The sequence below is a fragment of the Manacus candei genome, unplaced genomic scaffold, assembly GCF_025592945.1.
Source record: "Manacus candei isolate 608988 ecotype Guabito, Panama unplaced genomic scaffold, ASM2559294v1 h1tg000166l, whole genome shotgun sequence".
NCBI lineage: Eukaryota > Metazoa > Chordata > Aves > Passeriformes > Pipridae > Manacus > Manacus candei.
In genome coordinates this window covers 897,252-920,281 of record NW_026138214.1, presented here as the reverse complement: position 1 = coordinate 920,281, position 23,030 = coordinate 897,252, and the positions used below count along the sequence as shown (strand labels likewise).

Genomic DNA, 23,030 nt, shown 5'->3' with positions numbered 1-23,030 from the left:
CCCCCCGTCCCCGCCCGGCTGCGCCCGGGCCGCGCTGCGGGGCCGGTCCCGCGGCCGCTGCCCCTCGCTAGAGACCGAATAAAAGGTGGTCGCCGCCGCCCACGGGGCCGTGGGGCCGGTGTCACGGGGCGGGCGGGACGGGGCGGGGCGGGCGATCAGCTGACCGGTCACGGGGCGCCGGTTTCCCGTTTTCCCGATTTTCCCGGTGCCGTCGGGGCGGGGGGAGGCAGCGCGGGGCACGGGGAGCGGCACCGGGTCCGGGACTGGGACCACCCTCGGGTCCCGGGGGGGCTGAGCGGCCCCGCGTCCCTGCGGTTCCCCCCCCGCTCCGCCGGTACCGGCGCCGGGAAGGGCGGGGGGCCGGGCCCGCCCAGAGCCGGTGCCGCTCCTGCAGCGGCGCCCCGGGTGTGGGCGGGACGGGCGTCCCGGGCGTCCCGGGCGCCCTTAAAGGCGAGGCCGGCGGCGGGCCCGGTGCTGCGGGGCGGGCTCCGAGCGCAGCGGGAGCGGCGGGGCCATGCGGGCTGCCGGTGCCCTGTGCTGGCGCCTGGTGATGGTGCTGCTGGCCGCGCACCGGGCCGCAGGTGAGCGGGGGGGACCGGGAGTGCCCGGTGGGTGGAGGAGACAGGGGTACCCGGGAGGGCTGGGGATGCCCGGTGGACTGGGGGTGCCCGGTGGACCGGAGTAGGGGGGCAAGGAGAGGGAATTCCCGCGGCTGTCTGGCGTCCGGGGATGCCCAGGAGTGTCTGGGCACCCAGAGGCAGCGTGGAGCTCGGTGGCCAGGAGGTGCCGGGATGTGGAGCACGGGGGCAGCGGTATCACCCTGGGGCAGGTGGGAGAGCTGGCAGAGACACATCCCCGAGGCTGCCCCCATCACCCTCCCGTGCCCCCCAGGCGCCCGGCCCTGCAGCCCCAAGTACTTTGGCCGCGATGCCATGGTCTGCGTCTGCAACACCACATACTGCGACACGCTGGACCCCCTGGTCCTGCCACCCCCCGGCTCCTATGTCAAGTATGAGAGCAGCAAGGCCGGCAAGAGGCTGGAGCAGAGCAAGGGGAGGTTCCGGCGCAGACTCTGCGCCCCAGGTACCGCCGCAGGTGGCAGGGATGGGGTGGCCCCCGCCGTGACCCTCTGTCACACTGGGCTCCCCTCCCTGCAGACGTTGTCCTTACCCTGGACACGACGCAGCGGTTCCAGAGGGTGAAGGGTTTTGGTGGCTCCGTCACCGACGCGGCCGCCATCAACATCCTATCCCTGCCGGAAAAGGCGCAGGATCACCTGCTGCGCTCGTACTTCTCTGAGGAAGGTGAGAACACGCAGGGAGACAGGTAGGATGGCGACAGGGACCCTGGATGCCGGCAGGTTTTGGAGACCTCATGTCCCACTGCCACCCCTGTGCCTGGCAGGGCTGGAGTACAACCTCGTCCGGCTCCCCATGGCCAGCTGCGACTTCTCCCTCCACGCCTACACCTACGACGACGTTCCCTATGACTATGAGCTGAAGCACTTCAGCCTGCGGGATGAGGACACCAAGCTGAAGGCGAGCAGTGGGAGGGAGCAGGGTGGGATGGGGGACCTCAGGGGGCTCAGCTGAGCCAGTCCCTCCACCCCTCCCGCAGATCCCTGTCCTGCACCGAGCCATGGCCATGAGCAAGCGGCCGCTGTCGCTCTACGCCAGCCCCTGGACCTCCCCCACCTGGATGAAGACCAGCGAGTCCTACATAGGGAAGGGGACGCTGAAGGGGCAGGCGGGGGGCAAGTACCACAAGACCTGGGCCAACTACTTCGTACGGTGAGGAGCGCCCAGGGTGAGGGGACAGGGGTGATACCCCGGGGGACCCTCAGTGGTGGCACTGAGGACCCCCCATGGCTCACCCCTGCCCTCCACACCAGGTTCCTGGATGAATACGCCAAGCACAACCTGACCTTCTGGGCGGTGACAGCAGAGAACGAGCCCACTGCCGGGCTGATCAACAACTACCCCTTCCAGTGCCTGGGCTTCACGGCCGAGCAGCAGCGGGACTTCATCGCCCGCGACCTGGGCCCGGCGCTGGCCAACAGCTCCCACCGCCACGTCCAGCTCATCATCCTGGACGACAACCGGCTCCACCTGCCGCACTGGGCCAGAGTGGTGAGCGTGGGCAGGGATGGCTGGCACAGAGAGCTGGGGCAGAGCCCCCCATGCCCACGGGGGGCTCGGCCGCTCCGTCCCGCTGTGCAAGGGTTGGGGCGCTGGCTCTGCCCCACAGGACCAACTCTCCTCCCCGCCAGGTGCTGGAGGATGAAGAGGCAGCTCGTTATGTCCATGGCATCGGCATCCACTGGTACCTGGACTTCATCGGTCCCATACAGGACACAGTGTTGCCCACTCACGAGCTCTTCCCTGACTACTTCATCCTGGCCACGGAGGCGTCCATCGGAGCCCATTTCTGGGAGCGGGATGTGATCCTCGGCTGCTGGGACCGGGGCAACCAGTACAGCCACAGCATCCTGACGGTGAGGCCCCTGCATCACTGCATGTGATGGGCCCTGGGAAGGGCTGCCAGCGTGCCCCCTCTCCCCTCGGCACCCTGCTCCTTGGGCACATGTCTGGGCTGTCCTGTTGCAGAACATGAACCACTTTGTGACTGGCTGGACCGACTGGAACCTGGCTCTGGACCTGGAGGGGGGCCCCAACTGGGTCAAGAACTATGTGGACAGCCCCATCATTGTGGACAGCAGCGAAGGCATCTTCTACAAACAGCCCATGTTCTACCACATGGGGCACTTCAGGTGGGTCGGGGCCCCTGACGTGCATCCACCTGCCTGGTCTTCAGCTCCATCATCGCAGCAGCTTGTCAGGAGGAGAGCGGGGCAGGTTTGGTGGGAGAGGAGCTCTCCTGGGAGCTGACTCCCTCCCTGAGGTTGCTTCTCGCTTCCGTCTGTGCAGTAAGTTCATTCCTGAGGGCTCCCAGCGCGTGGGGCTTGTTGCCTCCAAAGAGTCCAAGAAGACAGCGCTGGAGCACACGGCTTTCCTGCGCCCCGACGGCGCCGTGGTGGTGGTGGTGCTGAACCGGTGAGTGACACGGCCCAGCCCCTGCTGTGGGCCCTGCACCAGTGGGTGCTGCACCTCTGACCCCCCCGCTCTCCCCTCCACAGCTCCCCCCAGGACATCTCCTTCGGGCTGGCCGACACCGTCGGCCTCATCTCCGCCGTGGCTCCGGCCAACTCCATCCAGACCTACGTGTGGCAGCGGCAGTGACGGGGAAGGGGCGCCCGTGGACGTGCCGGACGCGGCCGGGCTGGACGTGCGGCCCCAGCTGCCCGCGGGCTCGGGCCGGGGCGCGCGGGGGGAGCGATTCCTCGGAGCCGAGCGCCCGGAGCGAGCCGGGCCGGGGACGCCGCGCGTGTGGCAGGAGGGCCGGGGGCACCGTGCCCCTCAGGGTGGAGACCCCACAGGCTGTGAGCGCTGTGTTCTGCTGTTCTGGCATTAAACGGTGAAGCTGCCTCGGTGTCCGTGGCTGGGAGAGAAACGTCCGGGTCCCTCCCCTGCTCCTGGGCACTGTGGCTGGGTGCCACCCGGGCATGGAGCCCGCAGGAGGACGGAGAGCAGCATGGAACACTCGGAACCCCATGGGGCAGCCCCTCTCCCTGCTCCCCCTCTGCCCCCCACAGCTCCCTGTGGAGCTCACTGTGCCAGGGGGTGCTCCCAGTCTCCTCCCAGTTCCAAGCATGTACTGCCTGGCAGGGGCTGGGCAGAGCCTGGGTGCTCTTCCAGTGCCTTTGGGGACAGGTTTTAGGACCTGGCAAGTGGCTCAGGATTCACCTGGCACACAGGTGCTCTGGGTGCTGGAGCAGGAGCAGAAGCAGGAACAAAACACCTGGACACTCCTCTGATGGAAGGTCTGGGCAGGGGTTGCAGTCAAGGTTCAGCTTTCCATGCTTTTACTGCCAAGCTGGAGCCACTCACAACCCAATGCCGGGCCAGGGGGTGTGTGAATCACATTTTTCCCAGCCCAGGGTGCTCCCAGGGTCAGGGCTGGAGGCAGAGCCAGTTCCAGAGGCATCGCAGCGTGGAGGGCTCAGGGTCCCAGCTGGCTCTGGCGTTGCCAGCTGCTCCTGGGTCTTTGCCAGGACAGGGATGCTGGCCAGGCTGCAGCAACCCTGCCTGGAGCATGAGCTGTGCCCCTGTGGGGACTGGGCAGAGGGGTCCCCGCTGTGGAGAGGAGAGTGGGGGTGCACCAGGGGCTCAGCAACCACCACGGAGCTGGGGCAGCTTGAGCAAGTGGGCCCAGGGCCAGGAGTGGGCGCTGAGAGTGGGTCCACCCAGGAAGGAGGGAGGGAGCTGGCAGGGCGTGGGAGCAGGGGATTAGGGCAGGGAGGTCACAATTGCAGGGCGAGGAGGGGGGCCGGGCCCTTGGGCTGATCTGCGGGGGTGGGATGTGCCCGGGGGTGCTGTCAGGGCTGACAGCCCCGATGCTGCGTGGGCTGGGCACGGCCCAGGTGGGGTCTGTGCGTTACAGAGTCACCCTGGGACATCCTGCACCGTGGTGCCACAGCGACACTGCTCCAGGGGGGAGCCCTGGGACCCTGCAACTCCAGGAGGAGTCCTAGGGAGAGCACCCTGCTCCTGCCCCGAGGCTGTTCGTGTTTGTCCACAAGAGGGAAATATTTCTCCAGGATCATAACTAGAGCGAGCCCCACTCCCAGCGTCCTGCTCCCAGCATCCCATTCCCAGCATCCCGCTCCCAGCACCCAGCTCCTGGTGCAGGGTTGCTCCTTCACCTTCTTTCTTACTTGCCCTGGTCCTAACAGCTGGTGGCCAGATGCTGAATCACCCTGGTCTGCGTGCCCTTGTCCCTGTGCTCGGCTCTGAAGGACAGAGCAGCTCTGGGATAAACGGAGCGGGGGCGAGTCCTGGGCTTGGCTGGGCTTGACTCATTAATTCCTGTGCAAAGCCTTGCCTCGTTTGGGGCTCACAGTGGCTGGGGGCTGCTGGGGCCCCCCAGGAACTGGCCTGGCACCAGTGACCACCCTAAAGTCTCTCCGTGTCCCTCCGTGTTCCAGGCCGGGGTCCCCCTGCGGGGAACAAGCTGTGGGGAAGGAACTGCTGTGATGCCACACTGAGGCTCTTTGGCCTCGGTGTTTACGGAGTCGTGATGCCCATAAAGGTGACTCAGCCCAGCTCAGTGTCCCCAGGGTCCCCATCCACACCCTCCTGACTAAGGGACCAAAATTCACCCCCCGACTCCTCCACCAGCTCCTCTGAGCCCACATCCTCGGCCCCGGCACGGAACGAACCCACCTGTGCGCTGCAAAGGGTGGCCACACGATGCCAGCGAGGCCCCTGCGACCCCCACCAGCCCCCCGTGCGCGGGGAGTGGCCACAAGAAGCGGATTTTGGGGGTTTGGTGGGGCTGCCCAGCACGTCCCGTGCCAGCGGCTCCGCGGTGCGAGGCGTTGCCCATCCCCTGGGTCTCACTTTTCCTGCTTGGCAGGACGCTCTTATCAGCCAGATGTTGATAAGGATGAGCTCCAGCAGCCTCCGCAGTGTTTTTGCTTCCAGGAGCTGCAGGGACCTGAGCCAGCTGGGGGGCTCTGGCCCCTCAGCAGGACCTCAGGACGGAAAAGGGTGAGTGGGGCATCCCAGGTGGCTGGAAGTGGGCTGGGAGGTGGCTGATGGCCACAGGACCTATTAACCCCTCCCTAAAACTGGGGCTCATTAGCCTGGGCGTAGCAGTCGCGTGACAACTTAATCACACTTGGGGGTGGGAGATACGCAGCACAGTAGGACTGGGCCAGGAGCTCCCTTCCAGGGCAGCTGTTTGCCCTGTGAGATGGAACCAGGGGCTTCCTGGCCCTGTCTGCCCCAGCTCTGGTGGCAGCAGGGGCTGGTGTCCCGTGGCTCAGCTCCCAGCGGAGGTGTGGGATCATGGCAGGGCCCATGGCAGTGCAGTGCTGGGGGCAGGAGGAACTCTGATGAATTGACTTGCCCCAGAGCTGCATCTGATATGCCAGGAAAGGAGCAAATTAGTCATGAAGTGCTGCTCCACCCGGGCAGGGAGAGCTAACGGAGCAGTTTAACCCTGTGGAGGGGAGCTCTGACCTGGGGATTGACACTCCAGGCCACTGGAGCTGTGCCAGGGAGCTGTGGTTGGGATGTGGCCACTCTCTGTCCCCTGGGCCACCCCTGTGGGGAGATACTGAGGTCGTCCCTGCAGTGATGGGCACATGTTCATGGGATCAGGCACAGCCTGGGTGATGGGACCCAGACCAGGTGGGATCTGTGGGCCCAGCTGAGCTGGCCCAGTTCAACCCTGTCCTGGGCTGGAGGGTCCCTCTCAGAGGAGCAAGGAGTGCTCCTGGAGCAGCTGGTCACCACAGCTGGGCTCTGCTCCTGGCATGGCTGGTGTTAGGGAACCCAGTCCCTGTCTGTGGGTCCAACTGCCATGGCCAGGGGCCAGAGTGCAGCCCTGCTTGCATGGGAGCTGGGGCATCACCCACTTGCTGCCACTGCTGCCACTGCTGCCACTGCTGCCACTGCTGCCACCTTCCCCAGGGCCCGCTGAGGAGGGCAGAGCAATTCCAAAGCCTTTGGCAGGGAATGGCAGTGGCCCCAGCTCCTGTGTGGCCATCCCTGCAGGGTCCCTCTGCCACCCTGGGCCGTTTTGCTGGCATCACCCGGGGGTCCTGGGCCCTCCCCACGCTGGACACAAATGCACGGCAGCTCCTGGGGGAGGGTGGGGGCAGTGGAGTGGTGGGCAGGGGTAAGTGGGTGGTCTAGGATGCTGTTGGAGGTTCCCAGCAGGACAGGCAGCTGTGACAAGCCTTCCCTGGGCTCTGCCAGACTCCCAGGGGCTCGTCCAGACCGTGACCGACAAAACAAAGGAATCGGCTCTTCCTTCGGGGATTGCAGAGGGGTCCCAGAGTTCCCCCCACGACACCTCCCTGTGCTGGTGGGGCCCTTCACTCAGGCAGAGCTGCCGGCGCTGTGTCGCTGTCTCTCCCTGGCACTGCGCTGGGGGCTCGGGGGGCTCGGTGTTCCCCAGCCCCACGGCGAGGAGACGTTCGATGGTCCCGGCCCCGGGGCAGGTACGGGCCGGGAGGAGGGCAAGGAGGAGCTGTGGGGGAGGGAGAGGGTGTGCTGCAGAGGGAGGTCTGGGAGCAGCTCCCTGTAAAGGCTGGAGCCGCTGAGGAGGAGGAGGGCTGGCAGCAGCACAGGTCGGGAGCAGCCGGGGTGAAGGTGGGTGGGCTGGACCCACCTCACCTACCTGAAAGACAAAGGTGTTCTGGGGGCAGGAGCTCTCTGGCAGAGAAAACAGAAGCAGGGGCTGGGGAGATGGGGCTGATCCGGAGGGGAGCACAGCCTGTCCCTCCATCCCCCTGCCTTGGCTGAGGGTTCTCCTGCTCGCAGGTGCTGCTCCCTGGGACCTGCTGGAGCTGAAGGGACGTGGAGGGGCCATGGGGGCTCTCAGTATCCTGGGCTGGCTGCTCCTGCTGCTGCTTCTGCTGCTGATGCCGGTGCCCCGGGCGGCAGGTGAGCATGGGGATGTCCCGGGGCACCGGGATGTCCCGGGGTAGGGGCAGGAGCCTGGGGACAGGATGGACCCGGGTGCTGGGGAGGTGGCAGGATGCAAGGCATGGGGGCAGCACATCATCCAGGGCAGGCGGGAGAGCTGAGCCTGCAGCTGCCCCTCTCCTCCCGTGCCACCCCCTCCCCTCCCGTGCCCCCCAGGCGCCCGGCCCTGCATCCCCAGGGATTTTGGCCACGGCTCGATAGTCTGTGTCTGCAACGCCACGTACTGCGACACGCTGGACCCCCTGGTCCTGCCGGCCCCCGGCTCCTACGTCAAGTACGAGAGCAGCAAGGCCGGCAAGAGGCTGGAGAGGAGCGAGGGGAAATTCCAGCAGAGCCTGCACACCCCAGGTACGGCCAGGCTCGGAGAGGTGGGCGGCGGTGCCACCGCAGGTCCCCCGGGCACCGCGGGCTGAGCCGGGCTCTCCCCTCAGGGCTGCTGCTGACCCTCAACGTCACCACGCTGTACCAGAGCATGAAGGGCTTCGGCGGGTCCCTCTCGGATTCAGCTGCCATGAACATCCTGCGGCTGTCACGGCCGGCCCAGGACAACCTGCTGCGCTCCTACTTCTCCGCGTGCGGTGAGCGGTGAGGGCACGGCAGCGTCGGCGGCTCGTGGGGTCACCGGAGGTGGCTGTGCCTGTCCCCGCTGCAGGGACACCCCTCACCTGGGCGCCTGCTCCGGTGCTGCTTGATGCTTTTCCCGCTTTTCCCACAGGGATCGAGTACAACCTCATCCGGGTGCCCATGGCTTGCAGCGACTTCTCCGTGCGCCCCTACAGCTACGACGACATCCCCCATGACTATGAGCTGAAGCACTTCAGGCTGGTGGATGAGGACGTGAAGATGAAGGTGGGAGGCTGAAGCCGCTGCCATCGGCTCCTTGTCCCCTCTCCCACTGGAGCTCCTGCGTGTGCCGGGACCCCCGTGACCGGGTGCTGCCGAGCCCTGCACACAGTAGCAGGGTGTGTGGGGACAGCCTGTGGGAGCTGGCACCTCCTCCGGGGCACGTCCCGGCGCATCCTGGCTGGCACTGGCGGGATGAGGAGCCGGGGCGCTGTGCCATGGGGTGGTGCTCGCTGGCTGCTGGTCCTGGCTGGGGTCTCTTGAGTGCTCCCCATAATCCGGTGCTGGGCCCTGTGGTTTTGGGGGGGCTTCAGCTGGAGCTGAGCCGGTCCCTTTGCTCGCTCCCACAGATCCCTGTCCTGCACAGAGCCTTGGCCATGAGCAAGCGGCCGCTGTTGCTGTTCGCCAGCCCCTGGACCGCCCCGGGCTGGATGAGGAGTAACGGGGACATCCGTGGGAAGGGGACGCTGAAGGGGCAGGCGGGGGACAAGTACCACCAGACCTGGGCCAACTACTTCATCAAGTACCATCCCCGGGGCAATACCACGGGACAGACTGCAGAGAGGGGCTGGGGAGTGGGTTATGGGGGCAGGCACAGCCTGAGGCTGCCCCCTCTTCCCTGCCCCAGGTTCCTGGATGAATACGCCAAACACAACGTGACCTTCTGGGCGGTGACGGCGCAGAACGAGCCGCTGGCGGGGCTCCTGACGCCCCCCGAGTTCCCCACCATCGTCTTCACGGCCGCGCAGCAGAGGGACTTCATCCTGCGTGACCTGGGCCCCGCGCTGGCCCGCAGCCCCCACCGCACGCGGCTCCTCATCCTCGACGACCAGCGCATCCACCTCCCGCACTGGGCCAAAGTGGTGAAGAGCAGAGCCCCTTCCTCCCCTTCCACCTCCCGCCCCAGCCCCGGGGTTCATAGGAAATGGAGCCAGCGGCCTCTCCCAGCCCTGGAGACCGGGAGCAAACCGGGTCTGCCAGAGCAGGAGCCGGAGCCGGCTCCTTCGGGAGCAGCCGCCTCCGCGTGTGCCTGGCCGGAGTGGGGACAGGAGGTGGCACCCATATCCCAGATCCCGGCAACAGCACCTTCTCTGGGCAGAGTCTTGGCTGATTCAGCTTCCCCACACAGTGCTACAGAGCTGTTTGGGGGAGTCACCTTAAAGTAGGAGGAAAGAAAGTAATCCATGCCCCTGCCCCGGCGAGAGCTCCGGGAGGGCTCAGCATGTCTCTCCCTCGCTGCCAGCCACAGGGCTGGACCACCCTGGGGGGATGTGGGGGGAGGACCAGGCAGGAGCAGAACCAGGTGGGGGGTGATGGGCACCCCCAAACCCTTCCCACTGCACCCAGATGGGTGCCAAAGCCATGCTGGGGTGCTGTTGGGGTGCCGGATCCATGCTGGGGTGCTGCTCAGGGGGTTGCAGTGCTGCAGGGAGGGGGCTGCAGTGTCCACAGGAGGGGACACAAAGTGGCCCTAGGAGACCCCACTGGCACATGGGGTTCGTGTGTCCATCCCCACAGCCTCGGGGTGTGGGTGGTCCTGGTGTGAGGCATCTCCTTTGCTCCCCCAGGTGCTTGGCAATGCCACAGCTGCCCGTTACGTGGCCGGCCTGGGGGTCCACTGGTACATGGACCCCATTGTCCCGCCTGGCTGCAGCCTGGAGGCCACCCACAAGCTCTTCCCTGACCATTTCCTCCTCTACACGGAGGCCTGCAGTGGCGTCTTCAGCTTCCGCTTCGCCGTGTCCCTGGGCTGCTGGGAGCGAGGGGACCAGTACAGCCACAGCATCCTGACGGTACAGCCCCCCACGCTGCCCGCCCGGGACTGGGGGGGCTCAGCCCTGCTCAGCCCCTTCCCCACCCTTCCAGGTCTTGAACCACTTTGTGGCCGGTTGGACCGACTGGAACCTGGTCCTGGATCTGGAGGGGGGGCCCAACTGGGTCAAGAACTTCGTGGACAGCCCCGTCATCGTGGACGGCAGCAAGGACGTCTTCTACAAGCAGCCCATGTTCTACCACCTGGGGCACTTCAGGTGGGTCGGGGGGAGCTCAGGTGCTGCTGCCAGCCCCAGACCAGGGGCACGACCCCTCTCCTGATCCTCTCCCCACAGCAAGTTCATCCCCGAGGGCTCCCGGCGCGTGGGGCTCCACAGCAGCCGCCGCTGCCTCCTCTGCCAGCTGGAGCACGTGGCCGTCCTGCGCCCCGACGGTGCCCTCGTCCTGGTGGTCCTCAACAGGTCAGCCTGGGCAGGGGGACAAGGGGGGACACTCTGCCCTGGCTGTGCCAACCTGCTCAGCCTCTCTCACCCCCCAGGTTTGGCTGGGATGTGCCATTTGGGATCCGGGACCCCGCCATGGGGTTCATCGAGACCGTGGCTCCGGCTCACTCCATCCAGACCTACCTGTGGCGCCAGCAGTGATGGCCGGGGCAGTGCTGGGGGGCTCCAGGGGTTAACTCTTCTCCCACCCTTTCCAGCACCCCTCAGTGGTGGAAGTGGGTGCTGACCCGGTGCTGGGGGCGCAGGAGGGACCAGGGGCTGAGCCCTTGTGCGAGGGGCTCCGTGTGCTCCCGGCCGGGGCTGCTGCTTCCCAGCCCCTCCCCTCCCTCCCAGCATCCCCCATCCCCCTGGAAGCTCCCTGTGCGCCTCTCCTGGACCACACTTCCACACGTGGCTCCCTCGAAACCTTCGCGTGTGTCTCGGGCGCCAAGTAAAGCCATGACGCGCTGCCTCCGGAATGCGCCGTTCCCGTCAGTGTTTCCTCTACGCGCTCGGAAATCGCTCGGTTTTCCTCGGCGAGGCGGCCCCGGGCCAGGGGTGCCCCGGGGGCTCCGGCCTCGTGGCCCGCGGGTGGCTCCTTGTTTATCCCTGCAGCTGGAGCCTCTCCGCCGCTGCCAGACCTTGATTCCTTCCAGATGTGCCGTTGGTTTTTCCCCGGCCCGCTTTCTTTGGAAGGGGTGGGGGGGATTTTTTTTTTTTAAAACCCAAATGTCAGACACTCGGAAAGGTCGAGTAAATGATATCAGTGTCCCCCATCCACCGAACCTCATGGGCAAATTAGGGGTGCCCCCTCTCCTGGAGCTCATGCCACTGGCCACATCCACCCACCCAGCGCCGGGGTGGCCTCTGGACAGAGTCCCCTCTGTTCTGGCCACGGCCAGCACCGGCCGCAGCCTGCAGTGACCTCCCCGTCCTGTTTGCCTTCCCTAAATACCAGTTACAGTATTTCCCTGTGCCTTTGGGAACGTTACCAGCACCTTTGAAGTCCAGGAATGAGAAAGCCAGAGTGCTCCTTGGCAAAGGCCCCCGTGTGAGAGCCTCGGAGCTGCTGAGGTTGGGGAAAACGAAAAACCCAGAGGTTTAACAGCTGTTTTATTGGAGTGTGGCGTGAAGGTGGCACCGGGCTCTGCCCCAGCCCTGTTCACGGAGCACATCGGGCCATCCCAAGGTTTTGTCCATGTTCCTGGGGAGTGCTGGTCCCAACGGCAGCCAGGCTGGGCTGCCTGTACTTGGAATCACAGAATAGAATCATGGAATTGTTGAGGTTGGAAAAGGCCTCCAAGATCATCCAGTCCAACCGTTCCCCCAGCACTGCCAAGGCCACCACTAAACCCTGTCCCCAAGTGCTCCATCCACGTCTGTTAAATTCCACCATCCAGGGATGGTGACTCCACCACTGCCCTGGGCACCCTCTACCAGGGCTTGTCAGTCTTTTCCATGAAGAAATTTTCCCTAATGTCCAACCTAAACCTCCCCTGCTGCAACTTGAGGCAGTTTCATCTTGTCCTGTCCCTTGTCCCCTGGGAGCAGAGCCTGACCCCCACTCGGCTTCCCCCTCCTGTCAGGGAGTTGGAGAGAGCAAGAATGTCTCCCCTGAACCTCCTTTTCTCCAGGCTGAGCCTCCCCAGCTGCTCCTGGTGCTCCAGACCCTTCCCCAGCTCCATTCCCTTCTCTGGACACTCCAACCCCCCAATGTCTTTCTTGTCATGTGGGGGCCAGAACTGACCCCAGGATTCGAGGTGTCACCTCACCAGTGCCCAGCACAGGGGCCCTGTGGCCCTGGTCCTGCTGGCCACGCTATTCCTGACACCACACTTCCCAAGGGATATCGGCGCTCTGCGAGGCAGGGGCGGCACACACAGAACCCCCACCCCGGGTGCTCGGCAGCGCCCGGGGACGCCTGTGCAGGGAAATGCTCCGGCACTGCCCCCTCCGGGCTGGCTCCCTGCTCCTGCCCATCCGGAACCGCAGCTGCCGCGGGGCCGGGACCTTCCCTCCCTGCTGAAAAACCCACTGGGAAACTGGGGGATGCACCGGTGGGTGCGAGGATCCGGGGCGAGGCTGCAGGAATCACCCCCATCACCCCCACGGGCCGCAGAGTGTGCCGGGGGGTCCCTTCTCTGGCCGCAGCAGGAAGAGCAGGACCCTGGGGGTGAGGGACTGTGTTCCTCAGGGAAGGGCTGCAATTCCCGGGTGAGGGGCTGCAGACCCTGGGTGAGGGGCTGCCTCCCTGAGAGAGAGATGAGGTCCCTGCAGACCCTGGGTGAGGGGCTGCCTCCCTGAGAGAGAGATGAGGTCCCTGCAGACCCTGGGTGAGGGGCTGCCTCCCTGAGAGAGGGGTGAGGTCCCTGGGTGAGGGGCTGTGGTCCCTGGGCTGGGGGGGCTGTGGTCTCTGGGATGGGGGGGTTGTGGTCTCCAGTGAGGGGCTGCTGTCCCTGGCAGAGGGGCTGGGTGGGGGGTTGTCTCCCTGGCCGTTTGCACCAGCTCCCCATGGGGACCCCAGCACAGATGCCGCTCCTACCGTGGCTCTGCCCCTCTCCTGTTTCTTCTACTAGCCAGATGCCTGCAATTAGGAAGGATCCCAAATTAGAAGGTGTGGAGCCCAGACTTGTTTTGCAAATGATAAACTGCTGCAGCCAGCTCCACCCAGCCTGCTGTGGTGTGGGGCTCCAGCGTGGGGGGCACAGGGACAATGGGACCCTCAGCACTGCCCCCACTGTGCCCACCGCCTGTGGGGTCAGCAGTGGGGTTTCGGGGTCCCTGCCAAGGCTGGCTGCTGGCATGTGACCACCATGGCCTCAGTAGCACTGCTGGCCATGGGAGGGAAGGTGGTGGAGCAGCCACAAGCAGGACACGGGTCGTGGTGGTGGCACTGACCAAGGGCAAAGCCAGACCACTGTCCAGTGGGATGAGCAGGGACCCTGAGTGGGCACCCTGTCCGAGTTGTCCTGGGGACACAAGGCTGCTCCCGTGGGGCTCTTCCCAAGGGGAGCACTGCACTGGGTGGGGGTGGCTGCAAAGGTCCTGTCTGGGGTGATGGAGGCACCTGAGGGGAGCTGGTGGGCATCCCTCTCCCCCAGCTTCCCTCTGGCCACCAGGACAGGTTCCAGGGAGAGCTTTGCAAATGCTGTGGTGTGTTGAAAGCTCATTGGAGACAGGTTGCAAAATCATCCCCAGGCTCCTCTTCAAACACGCAGTCCCATGAGCTGTCCCATCCCGAACTCACCTTTCCTGCTCCGCCAGACACGTCACCTCCCACCAGGCACAGCCAGGACGCAGGTCCCGGCGCCGCTGCCCCAGAGACGCAGCAAGAGGGGGTTTGGCAGCAGGTGAGTCCCCTGGGTCCAGGGAGGCTTTGTCAGCAGGTGGGAATGGGGAAGGGGATGGGGATGGGAGAAGCCCCAGGCAGCAGGACCGTGCTGAGGCCATGGTGCATCATTCCCAGGCAGGGAGTGGGAGGCAGTGCGTGCAGAACAGCCACCTGGCCTCCCTCTGACAAGGGTCTCGAGATGTCCTCAACCTGGCACCAGGGTCAGGAGGCTCGGAGGTGGCATCTCCTATGCCCTCCTTGAGAGGCTCCTTGCCCAGCAGCATGGGAAGGACAGGGCAGGGTGAAAGCACCTGTGTGGAGCAGGGGAATGTGGGACCCTCTGTGCTGGGGGCTCGAGCCCCAGAGTGCTCTGGCTGGGAGAGTCTTGGCTGCCACACACGTGGATTTGGGGGTGTGGACCTGTTTGCTTCTGGCCATGGCTTGGGAGGCACAGGGACACATGAGCTGGCATGGCATGGCATGGCATGGCATGACACATCGTGGCATGGCACAGCAGAGCATGGCACAGCTATGGGAGCAAAGAGGGAGAAGGAGTGGGAGGGAGACAGTGGGAGTGAACTGATCTGCAGGTACAGGTAAAGCTGGTGTGGGTGGCCGGAAACATCGGGCTGGTGGGGCAGCTCACACCCAGGGGCTGCACAGACCTGGGGTCTGCACAGACCTGGGGTCTGCACAAACCTGGGGGAACTGCACCCTCGGCTGGGAGCCAGAGCCAGAGCTATTGGTGGGCACTGGAGGGGTGGGAGAGAAGGAGTGGGCAGTGAGCAGGGAGAGGAGGCTCAGCCCTGGAAGGAGGGTTCCCAAAGCCCCCCGGCAGGGGGGTGATGCTGGGGGTCTCCCTGCTCTGGGTCTCTGTCCCCGTGCGGGGCTGGGTCAGGGTGAGAGGAGCTGGGTGCTGACACCTTGCCCTGCTCCCAGCCCCGGTGTGTTCATCGACGTCGCCCAAGCCACTGCAGCAGAGGTGCCATGGGGCCAGGCTGTGCCAGCGTCCTGGGCTGGCTCCTGCTGGCACAGGCAGCCCTGCAGGTCACAGGTACGTGTCCCTGGGCTGTGCAGGGTGGTGGGTTTGGGGTCTCTGGTGGGTCAGAGGGGTGAGCTGGGCTCCTGCCGCAGCCCTCGGAGCCTGCCCGGTCTCTCCTGTGCCACAGGCGGCCGTCCCTGCGATGCCAAGGACTTTGGGCACGGCTCGCTGGTCTGTGCCTGCAGTGCCACGTACTGCGACACGCTGGACCCCCTGGTCCTGCCGGGCCCGGGCTCCTACGTCAAGTACGAGAGCAGCAAGGCCGGCAAGAGGCTGGAGCGGAGCGAGGGGAGGTTCCAGCACAACGGCGAGAGCCCAGGTACCGCCACGGCCAGGACCTGCTGCCCACCCGGGACAGAGTCCGTCCCACGCGGTGGCAGTGACTCTGTGTGTCCCCCCCAGATTTCCACCTCACCCTGGACACGGCGCAGCGGTACCAGAAGGTGAAGGGCTTCGGGGGCTCCATCACTGATGCAGCTGCCATCAACATCCAGTCCCTGTCCCAGGCTGCCCAGAACCACCTGCTCCGCTCCTACTTCTCCGAGGAAGGTGAGCCCGGGGCAGGGTGGCACTGCTGGGTGACAGGGCTGGGGGTGCTGCGCCCCCCAAATACACCCTGGCAGTGCCCATCACCACCCACCCTGTCCCCAGGCATCGAGTACAACCTCGTGCGTGTGCCCATGGCCAGCACCGACTTCTCCGTCCGCCTGTACACCTACGCCGACGCCGAGGGGGACTTCGAGCTCAGACACTTCAACCTGACAGAGGAGGACACGAGGATGAAGGTGGGTCCTGCAGGAACAGCCCGAGGGACCAGGGCTGCTACCTGGGTGGGATGGGATGGGATAAAATCAAGTTGGGACAGGATGGGATTGGCTTGGGATAGGATGGGCTTTGGAAGGGGAGTATCTTCCTGCTGATGGGGAGGGAGAAGGACTCATTCTTCCATCTGGATGGGATGGGACAGGATGGGATGGGAAGAGATGGAGAAGGGGGGTACTGTCTCACTGATGGAGAGAGAGAGGCCTCATCCTTCTATCTGGGTGGGAGACAGGATGGGACAGAATGGGATGGGACAGAATGGGAAGGAATGGGATGGGAAGGGAATGGATGGGCAAGGGGAACACCTTCCTGCCAGTGGGGAGGGAGAGGACTCATCCTGCCCCCTGGCTGAGATGGGATGGAATAGAATGGAATGGGTTGGGATAGGGAAGGGGAGCACCTTCCCGCCTCTGGGGAGGGAGAGGAGGACTCCTGCTGCCTGCACTGCCAGTGCTGGGGCAGACCTGGAGAGCTCTCTGCCATCCCACCTCTCCCCAGATCCCCATCCTCCGGGCGGCCCAGGCGGTGGCCAAGCGGCCACTGTCACTCTACGCCAGCCCCTGGACCTCCCCCGTCTGGATGAAGACGAACGGCGCGATGACGGGGAGGGGGACACTGAAGGGCAACCCTGGGGACAAGTACCACAAGGCCTGGGCCAAGTACTTCATCAGGTGAGGGGCCACGGGAGCGCGGTGGGTGCCCGGGATGCTGTGCCGGGGCTGGGGCTGGCACAGGTGTGATGGGGCCGTTCACCGTCTGCCCCACACCAGGTTCCTGGATGAATATGCCAAGCACAACCTGACCTTCTGGGCAGTGACGGCAGGGAACGAGCCCACGGCCGGGGAGATTGTTTTCTACCCCTTCCAGTGCCTGGGCTTCTCCCCCGAGCACCAGCGGGACTTCATCGCCCAGGACCTGGGCCCGGCGCTGGCCAACAGCTCCCACCGCCACGTCCAGCTCATCATCCTGGACGACCAGAGGGTGATGCTGCCCTACTGGGCCCAGGTGGTGAGTCCTCACGGCAGCTTCCCCAACCCCACAGTGGGTCTTCTGCCCCCACGGCAGCACTCCCAGCCCCACAGCAGTTCTCCCAGTCCCACGGCAGCTATTCCAGCCCTGGGCACTGGTGACCCCTTTCTCCTGCCAGGTTCTCAAAGACCCCGTGGCCGCCAGCTACATCAGTGGCATTGGCATCCACTGGTACCTGGACTTCCTGGCGCCCATCGACCTGACTCTCTCCATCACCCATCACCTCTTCCCGGACTATTTCCTCCTCTCCACAGAGGCCTCCACGGGCTCCTACTTTTGGGAGCCCAGGGTGGTGCTGGGTGGCTGGGACCGTGGGAGCAAGTACAGCCACAGCATCCTCACGGTAGGGCTGGGCAGGGGCCAGGGATGCACCAGCCACCCCCTGTGGCTCAGCACCGGGACTCAGCTCCATCCCCTGCCCCACAGAACCTCAACAACTACGTGACAGGCTGGACTGACTGGAACCTGGCCCTGGACATGGAGGGGGGCCCCAACTGGAGCAAGAACTACGTGGACAGCCCCATCATCGTGGACAGCAGCAAGGACATCTTCTACAAGCAGCCCATGTTCTACCACCTGGGGCACTTCAGGTGGGTCAGGGGCTGCTGGCTCCTGGCACCGGCTCCAGTGCCATTCCTGGCACCATGCTCAGACCCTGCTTGTCCCCACAGCAAGTTCATCCCCGAGGGCTCGCAGCGCGTGGGACTGGCTGTCTCCAAGAAGTGCCACCGGTGTGACCTGGAGCACTCGGCTTTCCTGCGCCCCGACGGCACCGTCGTCCTGGTGGTCCTGAACCGGTGAGTGGCTCAGCCCTGCGCCCTGCTGCACGGCCCCACTGCTCCCACCGAGCTCCATCCCCTCTCTCATTCCCCTCAGCTCCCCCACGGATGTGTCCTTCGGGATCTCTGACCCCCGGATCGGCTTCATCGAGGCCACGGCTCCCAGTGACTCCATCCAGACGTTCCTGTGGAAGCAGCCAGCCTAGTGCAGCTGCTGGAGGAGCAAAGTGCCAGCACTGGGAGCACGGTGCTGGGGGGGGCTTGGGGACGGGACCCCCATGGGGCTGGGGCTGCAGCAGAGCCCCTGCAGCCCCCTGTGCCCCAGGGGACCTGTTTGATCCAGGGGCTGCGACGCCTGCGCTTTTCTAGATGTTTTCATAAAATAAACAGGTTTTCTAAAGCCTTGCCTGCACCCCCACCCCCCTTGGTGCCAGCTCAGCGGGCGAGCTGTGCCAGGGATGGAGGGGGCAGGTTTGGGGCTGATGGCACCTCCTGAGCCCCACGGGGTCCTGCCCTGCCTGTCCTGCCCTTCTCCCGAGGGCATCCTACGGGGTTGGTGCTCCAGGATGCAGGGGACTTTCACCCCAAGGGGTGGCATCTTCCTCCTGTCTGCAGCATCCCCAGGGCAGGGCAGGCCCCGAAGCTGGCAGGGACTGCAAACCAGGAGCAGCCAGGACCCGCAGTCGGGATTTAGTGCAAAGCCCTGGCGTCGGCAGCTCCGGTTTCTCCCCGGCCAGAGCAGGCGGCTGTGGTTTCTGCTGCCGGAGCAGCCATCAGCCCCTCCAGCTAATGGGAACCGGGAGCTTGGGGCACATACTTCCTGAGTGACGTTATGGGGGAGCGGGCTCGGACTGGGGGGGCTGCACTGAGTCATCACCCTCCCAGTGGGGCCCCTTGAACTGGGCCAGTACGGGGGAGGCTCCGCAGCTGCCCAGCACCGCAGCTCCGCTCCCGCACGGCGCAGGGGCCCCCCGGCCATCGGGGCTGGGTGGGGGGCACGTGGGGCGCGTGTCCAGGAGCTCAGCCCGGGGACATCCAGCCACCGCAGCAGCAGGGCCGGGATGCCGGTGGCGGCGGCAGCCGGCGGCCAAACAAGCGAGGGCTGTGTGCCGGGCTGGCCCGGCGCCGCTGTTTCCATCTGTGCTCTCGTAAACCCGCAGTGGCCGGCGGGGAACGGCGGCAGCGCGGCCAGCGCCGGGGGCCAGCCCCACGCCGGGTGGCCCAGGGGACCACGGGGGGCACAGGGAGCCCGAGTGGGCGCCCCCCGACCCCGCTCACAGCCCGCGAGCCCGCGGCGGGCAGCCCACGCTGCCCGCGGGACGCGCTCCCGGCCGTGCCAGCCGCGGGAGCTCCCGGCGCTGGCAGGCGTGGAGGAATGCAAACACATGTCAGCGCCGGAGGGATCCCGGCTGCTGGAGCTGGGCTCCGGGTGTCCCGCCGGCAGCAGGGAGTGCTCCCGGCCCTGGGGACGTGTCCTGACGAGCAGCCCCGGCCGCGCTTGGCACTGGTTTCACGTCCCCAGCTGTGCTGCTCTCGGGGCAGCCGGGCTGGCAGCAGCGTGGAGGGCGGGGGACGAGCCCCACGGAATCTGCCCAGAGGGATTCCACATTGCAACGATGCGGGCTCAGCCCCACAGCTGCAGGAGAAGGGACAGGGGATGCAGCTGAGACACCACAGATGCTTTTAGGTTCCCCCTGTGCCCAGTCCCCAGTGAGACCTGGGCCTGGGGCCAAGGGCAGAGCTGGGGGCAGGACATGCTGGTGCCCGCTGCAGCACTCCATCCTGGGCAACTGGGGAAACTGGGAAGGACCCTGAGCGTGCCGAGAGGACAAGAGGGAGGTTTATTGGCGTGGCAGGGACACTCCCGCAGTGAGGGCCATGGTTCCTGGCGGGACAACGAGCGGAGCACCCACGGGGAATGATGCTGCCAGGCTCCCGGTGTAAAAAGAGTCAGTTCCAGGGGGCTGGGGGGGTGAGACAGTCACACAGCTCATCCTCACTCCTCCTCCTCCTCCTCTTCCTCCTCCCTCACGGCGATGGGCTGCCGGCCGGCCGGCCCCACGCCGCCGCGCTGGATGGACACGATGCCGCTCAGGAAGGCGTAGCCCAGCATGGCCACCAGCCCCACCAGCACCGACAGCAGCTGGTTGCGCCGTTTGTGGGGGTCCTCCTCTCCCTCGCTGCTGTCTGTGCCCGCAGCCCGTGGGGCACCGGCCAAGGGATCAGCTGGGGGGACAGAGCAGGGATGAGAGGGGGGAAAGGTCACCCTGAGCCTGCAGGGTGAGGTGGGGGATGGCCCTCACCTCCATCCCAGGGGAAGTAGAGGCTGAGGATGGAGGTGCAGTAGTTGCACAGGTTCTGCAGGGACTTCAGGTGCTGCTGCAGTTTCCCGTTGGGCAGCTTCGCCTTCAGGAGCGGCGCCAGGCGGCTGAAGACGAAGGCGTCGAGGGAGGCCGGCCTGGGGCACAGAGAGCCAGGGCTGGGCCACTGTCCCCACCCAAAGCCACTCGGACACACTGGCCACCTCCCAGCGCCCTGGGGGATGGCACACGGCTTCCTCTCCTTGGAAGGGCACTTCCTCCAGCCCAAGGTGAGGATGAGGAGCAGGATGATCCCATCCCAGACCACTCCCACAGCCTGAATTCCTCACTCCCTGCTGCCTGGAACAGCCCTGTCCCACCCACAAAGCAATGCACAGGGGCTATGACTCCCCTGCAGACCAGGGGAGGCTCAGCCCCACCAAGGTGTGGGCAGGCCCCTTCCCCTGCTCCTTCTTTGGCCACTCACGAGTCTCCGAAGAAAAACTTCTGGGAGCCGAGGCGCTGGGAGAGGAGGGTCAGGCACTCCCGGGCTTCCCGGTAGAGCTGCAGGAGGAGGAGGAGGAGGAGGACAGAGGGTTGTCACCCACCCAGGCACTGCTCAAGGGAGCCGGAGGGCAGAATCTCAGACCATAATTTGGATTTTGGCTTCACATGGATCCCCTGGGCACCACCCAGGACCTGCTGTGCCCAGACCTCATATCCCTCACCTGCTTCTCCAGCTTCTCCTCATCCTCCATGTAGTCGTCCCCCCACAGGAGCTGCAGCCGCTCCAGGTGCCGCTTGTGCATGGAGTTGGGCAGGAAGAAGTTGAGGGGGAAGGGGATGGTCTCCGCGTACCATTTCCGCGTGTGCTCCACGTAGTTCTTCGCGTCCACCCAGAACGTGTGGATCTGTGGTGGAGAACAAACCGCGGCCCGGCCACGGCGGGGCTGCAGCCAGGGGGGCTGGCACACCAGAGCCCCTGCCCAGCACAGCCACCCCAGAGACCATGAGGGGCTGCGGGAGCATCGTGGTGCAGGGCAGACCCCAGCCCTGGCTGCACAACCCACCCCCACCGGGACGTTGCTGCCGGCAGCGCTCTCCGGATCGGCAGGCGGGTGGGCACACACCTGAGCCCACTGGCACGTCTCCAGGGAGCAGACCCCATCCTTGGTGAGCCCCCCTTCCCCACGGCTCCCCCCCGAGCCTCACCAGCACCGGTAGCAGCTTCTCCTCCAGCAGGGACACGAAGGCCAGCGTGTCTGCGTTCTGCGTGGCCGACAGGTCGTAGTCGGCGTTGTACTTCTGCAGAGAAAACACCGCGTGCTGAATCCTGCCAGCGGGAGACACGACAGAGCCCCCTCCTCCTTGAGGGGCTCTGGTGCCCCCCAGCCCGGGGCAGGGGGTGCTCCACACCCCCCGTACCTGTTTCCTGAGATGAGTTATGATCTGCTGCGTTTTGGAGATGGTGCCCTCGTCCTGCGTCCTCAGCGCGGGCAGGTGCCCTGTGGGCAGGGGGAGTGGGGGCTGCAGGTGCCGTGCCTGGGGGGCACCCCGGGCGGGCAAGGGGTTGGGGGGAAAGCTGGGACAAGGGGAAGGGCCCCCACGCCCAGGTGAGGGGTGGGAGGCAGAGGGAGAAGTGTGTGTAAGGGGGGGTGGGGGGCACAGGGGTGCAGGTGAGGGGTGGAAACCATGTGTGATGGAAAATGAGGATGAGGGGGATGCACTGGGATGTGGGTGTGGGTGACAGGCAGGGGGGTGTAATGGGAAAAGGGAGAACAAAGAGGTGCAATGGGACAGCGTGGGCAATGGGGTGCAAGGGGGCAGGGGGGCACAGGAAAAGGGGGGTGTGATGGGGTGAGGGGCTGCAATGGAGTGAAAGGGGTGTCCAAAGGGACAGGGGGTGCGATAGGATAAGGGGGTACAATGGGGTGTGAGGGTGCAACAGGACAGCGGAGGTGTGATGGGACAGGGGTGTGATGGGATGAGGGGGCTGTGCTGGGGTACAGAGGGGTGCAGTGGAGTTGGAGGGTGCAGGGGGGGCCACAGGAAAAGGGGGTGAGATGAGGGGGGTTTGTGATGGGGTGAGGGGGCATCCAAGGGGACACAGGTCGCAGTGGGATGAGGGTGTGCAATGGGGTTGTGATGGGATGAGAGGGGTGTGATGGGGTACAGGGGAGTGCAGTGATGCAGGGGGGGACAGGACAAGGGGGTGCAATGGGGTACAAGGGTGCAATAGGACAAGGGAGGTGCAATGGGACAGGGGGTGTGATGGGGTACAGGGGAGTGCTGTGGTGGTCATAGGACAAGGGGGTGCAATGAGATGAGAGGGTGCAACGTGGCAGGAGGGTGCAGGGGGGGCACTGGACATGAGGGACGCAATGGGGTGGGAGGGTGTGATGGGGCAGCGGGTGAAATAGGGTGGGAGGGTGATGGGACAGGGGGTGTTATGGGATGGGGGAGGGTGATGGGGCACAGTGGGGTGCAATGGGGTGGGAGGGTGCAGGGTAGGGGGGGCATAGGACAGGGGGTGTTTGACTCGATGGGGGGGTGCCATGGGGTAAGGGGGGGGCCCAGTGGGGTGTGGGATCCACAGGACAAGAGGGATGCGGTGGGATAGGAGGGTGTGATGGGATGAGGAGGGTGTGTGATCTGCGGGAGGCTGCAGCGGGGCGGAGCAGGGGGGGCAATGGGGCGGGGGGTCCCCGGCCGTGCCGGCGCCGGGCGGTCCCGGCGGTTCCGGTGCCGGTATCCCCCGCGGGGCCCTTACCGGAGGGGCTCCTCCAGGGGTGGGTGACCCGGTGCACCTTCAGCGGCGCCCCCGTGAACCGCGCGTAGGTCTGCGGGAGGGAGGGAGGCAGGGAGGGAGCGGCGGCAGCGGGGGCTCAGCCCGCGGGACCCCCGGCCCGGCCCGGCCCCGGCCCCGCCGCCCCGGCCCCGCCGCTCACCAGCACGGCCAGGCAGTCGGGGTCCACCGAGGGCAGCCCCCAGCCCCCGGCCCAGCAGAACAGCTCCATGGGCGCCGCCATCTTCCGCCGACCCGGAACCGGACGGGCGGCCCCGCACCGCCCCC

At 65.9% G+C, this 23,030-nt stretch overlaps 5 protein-coding genes across 6 annotated transcripts in view; 4 read left to right on the top strand and 1 right to left on the bottom strand.

Annotated features, from left to right (window-relative positions):
- Positions 1-371: 371 nt before the first annotated feature.
- On the top strand, positions 372-3,337 carry LOC127463610 (lysosomal acid glucosylceramidase-like). The gene is made up of 10 exons (XM_051773296.1): positions 372-581; positions 892-1,083; positions 1,158-1,304; positions 1,405-1,538; positions 1,618-1,790; positions 1,892-2,129; positions 2,270-2,494; positions 2,607-2,770; positions 2,928-3,053; positions 3,137-3,337. Exons 1-10 carry the CDS (start codon positions 515-517, stop codon positions 3,237-3,239), a joined length of 1,569 nt encoding a protein of 522 aa, XP_051629256.1. The 5' UTR covers positions 372-514; the 3' UTR covers positions 3,240-3,337.
- A 3,425-nt stretch (positions 3,338-6,762) lies between these two features.
- On the top strand, positions 6,763-10,856 carry LOC127463558 (lysosomal acid glucosylceramidase-like). Its single transcript, XM_051773132.1, has 11 exons — positions 6,763-7,069; positions 7,392-7,514; positions 7,713-7,904; positions 7,988-8,134; positions 8,272-8,405; positions 8,750-8,922; positions 9,028-9,262; positions 9,968-10,192; positions 10,266-10,429; positions 10,508-10,633; positions 10,711-10,856. Exons 1-11 carry the CDS (start codon positions 6,763-6,765, stop codon positions 10,814-10,816), a joined length of 1,932 nt encoding a protein of 643 aa, XP_051629092.1. The 3' UTR covers positions 10,817-10,856.
- KRTCAP2 (keratinocyte associated protein 2) overlaps positions 7,542-23,030 on the top strand; it is a 45,613-nt gene continuing 30,124 nt past the window's right edge. The window contains exon 1 of the mRNA XM_051773314.1: positions 7,542-7,545. The gene's annotated coding sequence lies outside the window, so the exon portion shown is untranslated. The remainder of the gene's footprint in view (positions 7,546-23,030) is intronic.
- LOC127463609 (lysosomal acid glucosylceramidase-like) lies at positions 12,797-17,863 on the top strand. Of its 2 annotated transcripts, XM_051773294.1 has the most exons (12): positions 12,797-12,868; positions 13,919-14,004; positions 14,925-15,039; positions 15,155-15,346; positions 15,430-15,576; positions 15,679-15,812; positions 16,348-16,520; positions 16,620-16,857; positions 16,997-17,221; positions 17,305-17,468; positions 17,550-17,675; positions 17,755-17,863. In XM_051773294.1, the coding sequence occupies exons 3-12, from the start codon at positions 14,973-14,975 to the stop codon at positions 17,861-17,863; spliced, it is 1,575 nt and encodes a 524-aa protein (XP_051629254.1). In that variant the 5' UTR covers positions 12,797-12,868; positions 13,919-14,004; positions 14,925-14,972. The 2 variants fall into 2 exon arrangements, with proteins under 2 accessions (XP_051629254.1, XP_051629255.1); XM_051773295.1 differs by lacking the exons at positions 12,797-12,868; positions 13,919-14,004 and adding an exon at positions 14,654-14,730.
- On the bottom strand, positions 19,476-23,023 carry MTX1 (metaxin 1). Its single transcript, XM_051773303.1, has 8 exons — positions 22,906-23,023; positions 22,728-22,797; positions 21,383-21,462; positions 21,170-21,262; positions 20,686-20,868; positions 20,445-20,521; positions 19,961-20,115; positions 19,476-19,883 (listed from the first exon to the last, which is right to left on the bottom strand). The coding sequence occupies exons 1-8, from the start codon at positions 22,984-22,986 to the stop codon at positions 19,654-19,656; spliced, it is 969 nt and encodes a 322-aa protein (XP_051629263.1). The 5' UTR covers positions 22,987-23,023; the 3' UTR covers positions 19,476-19,653.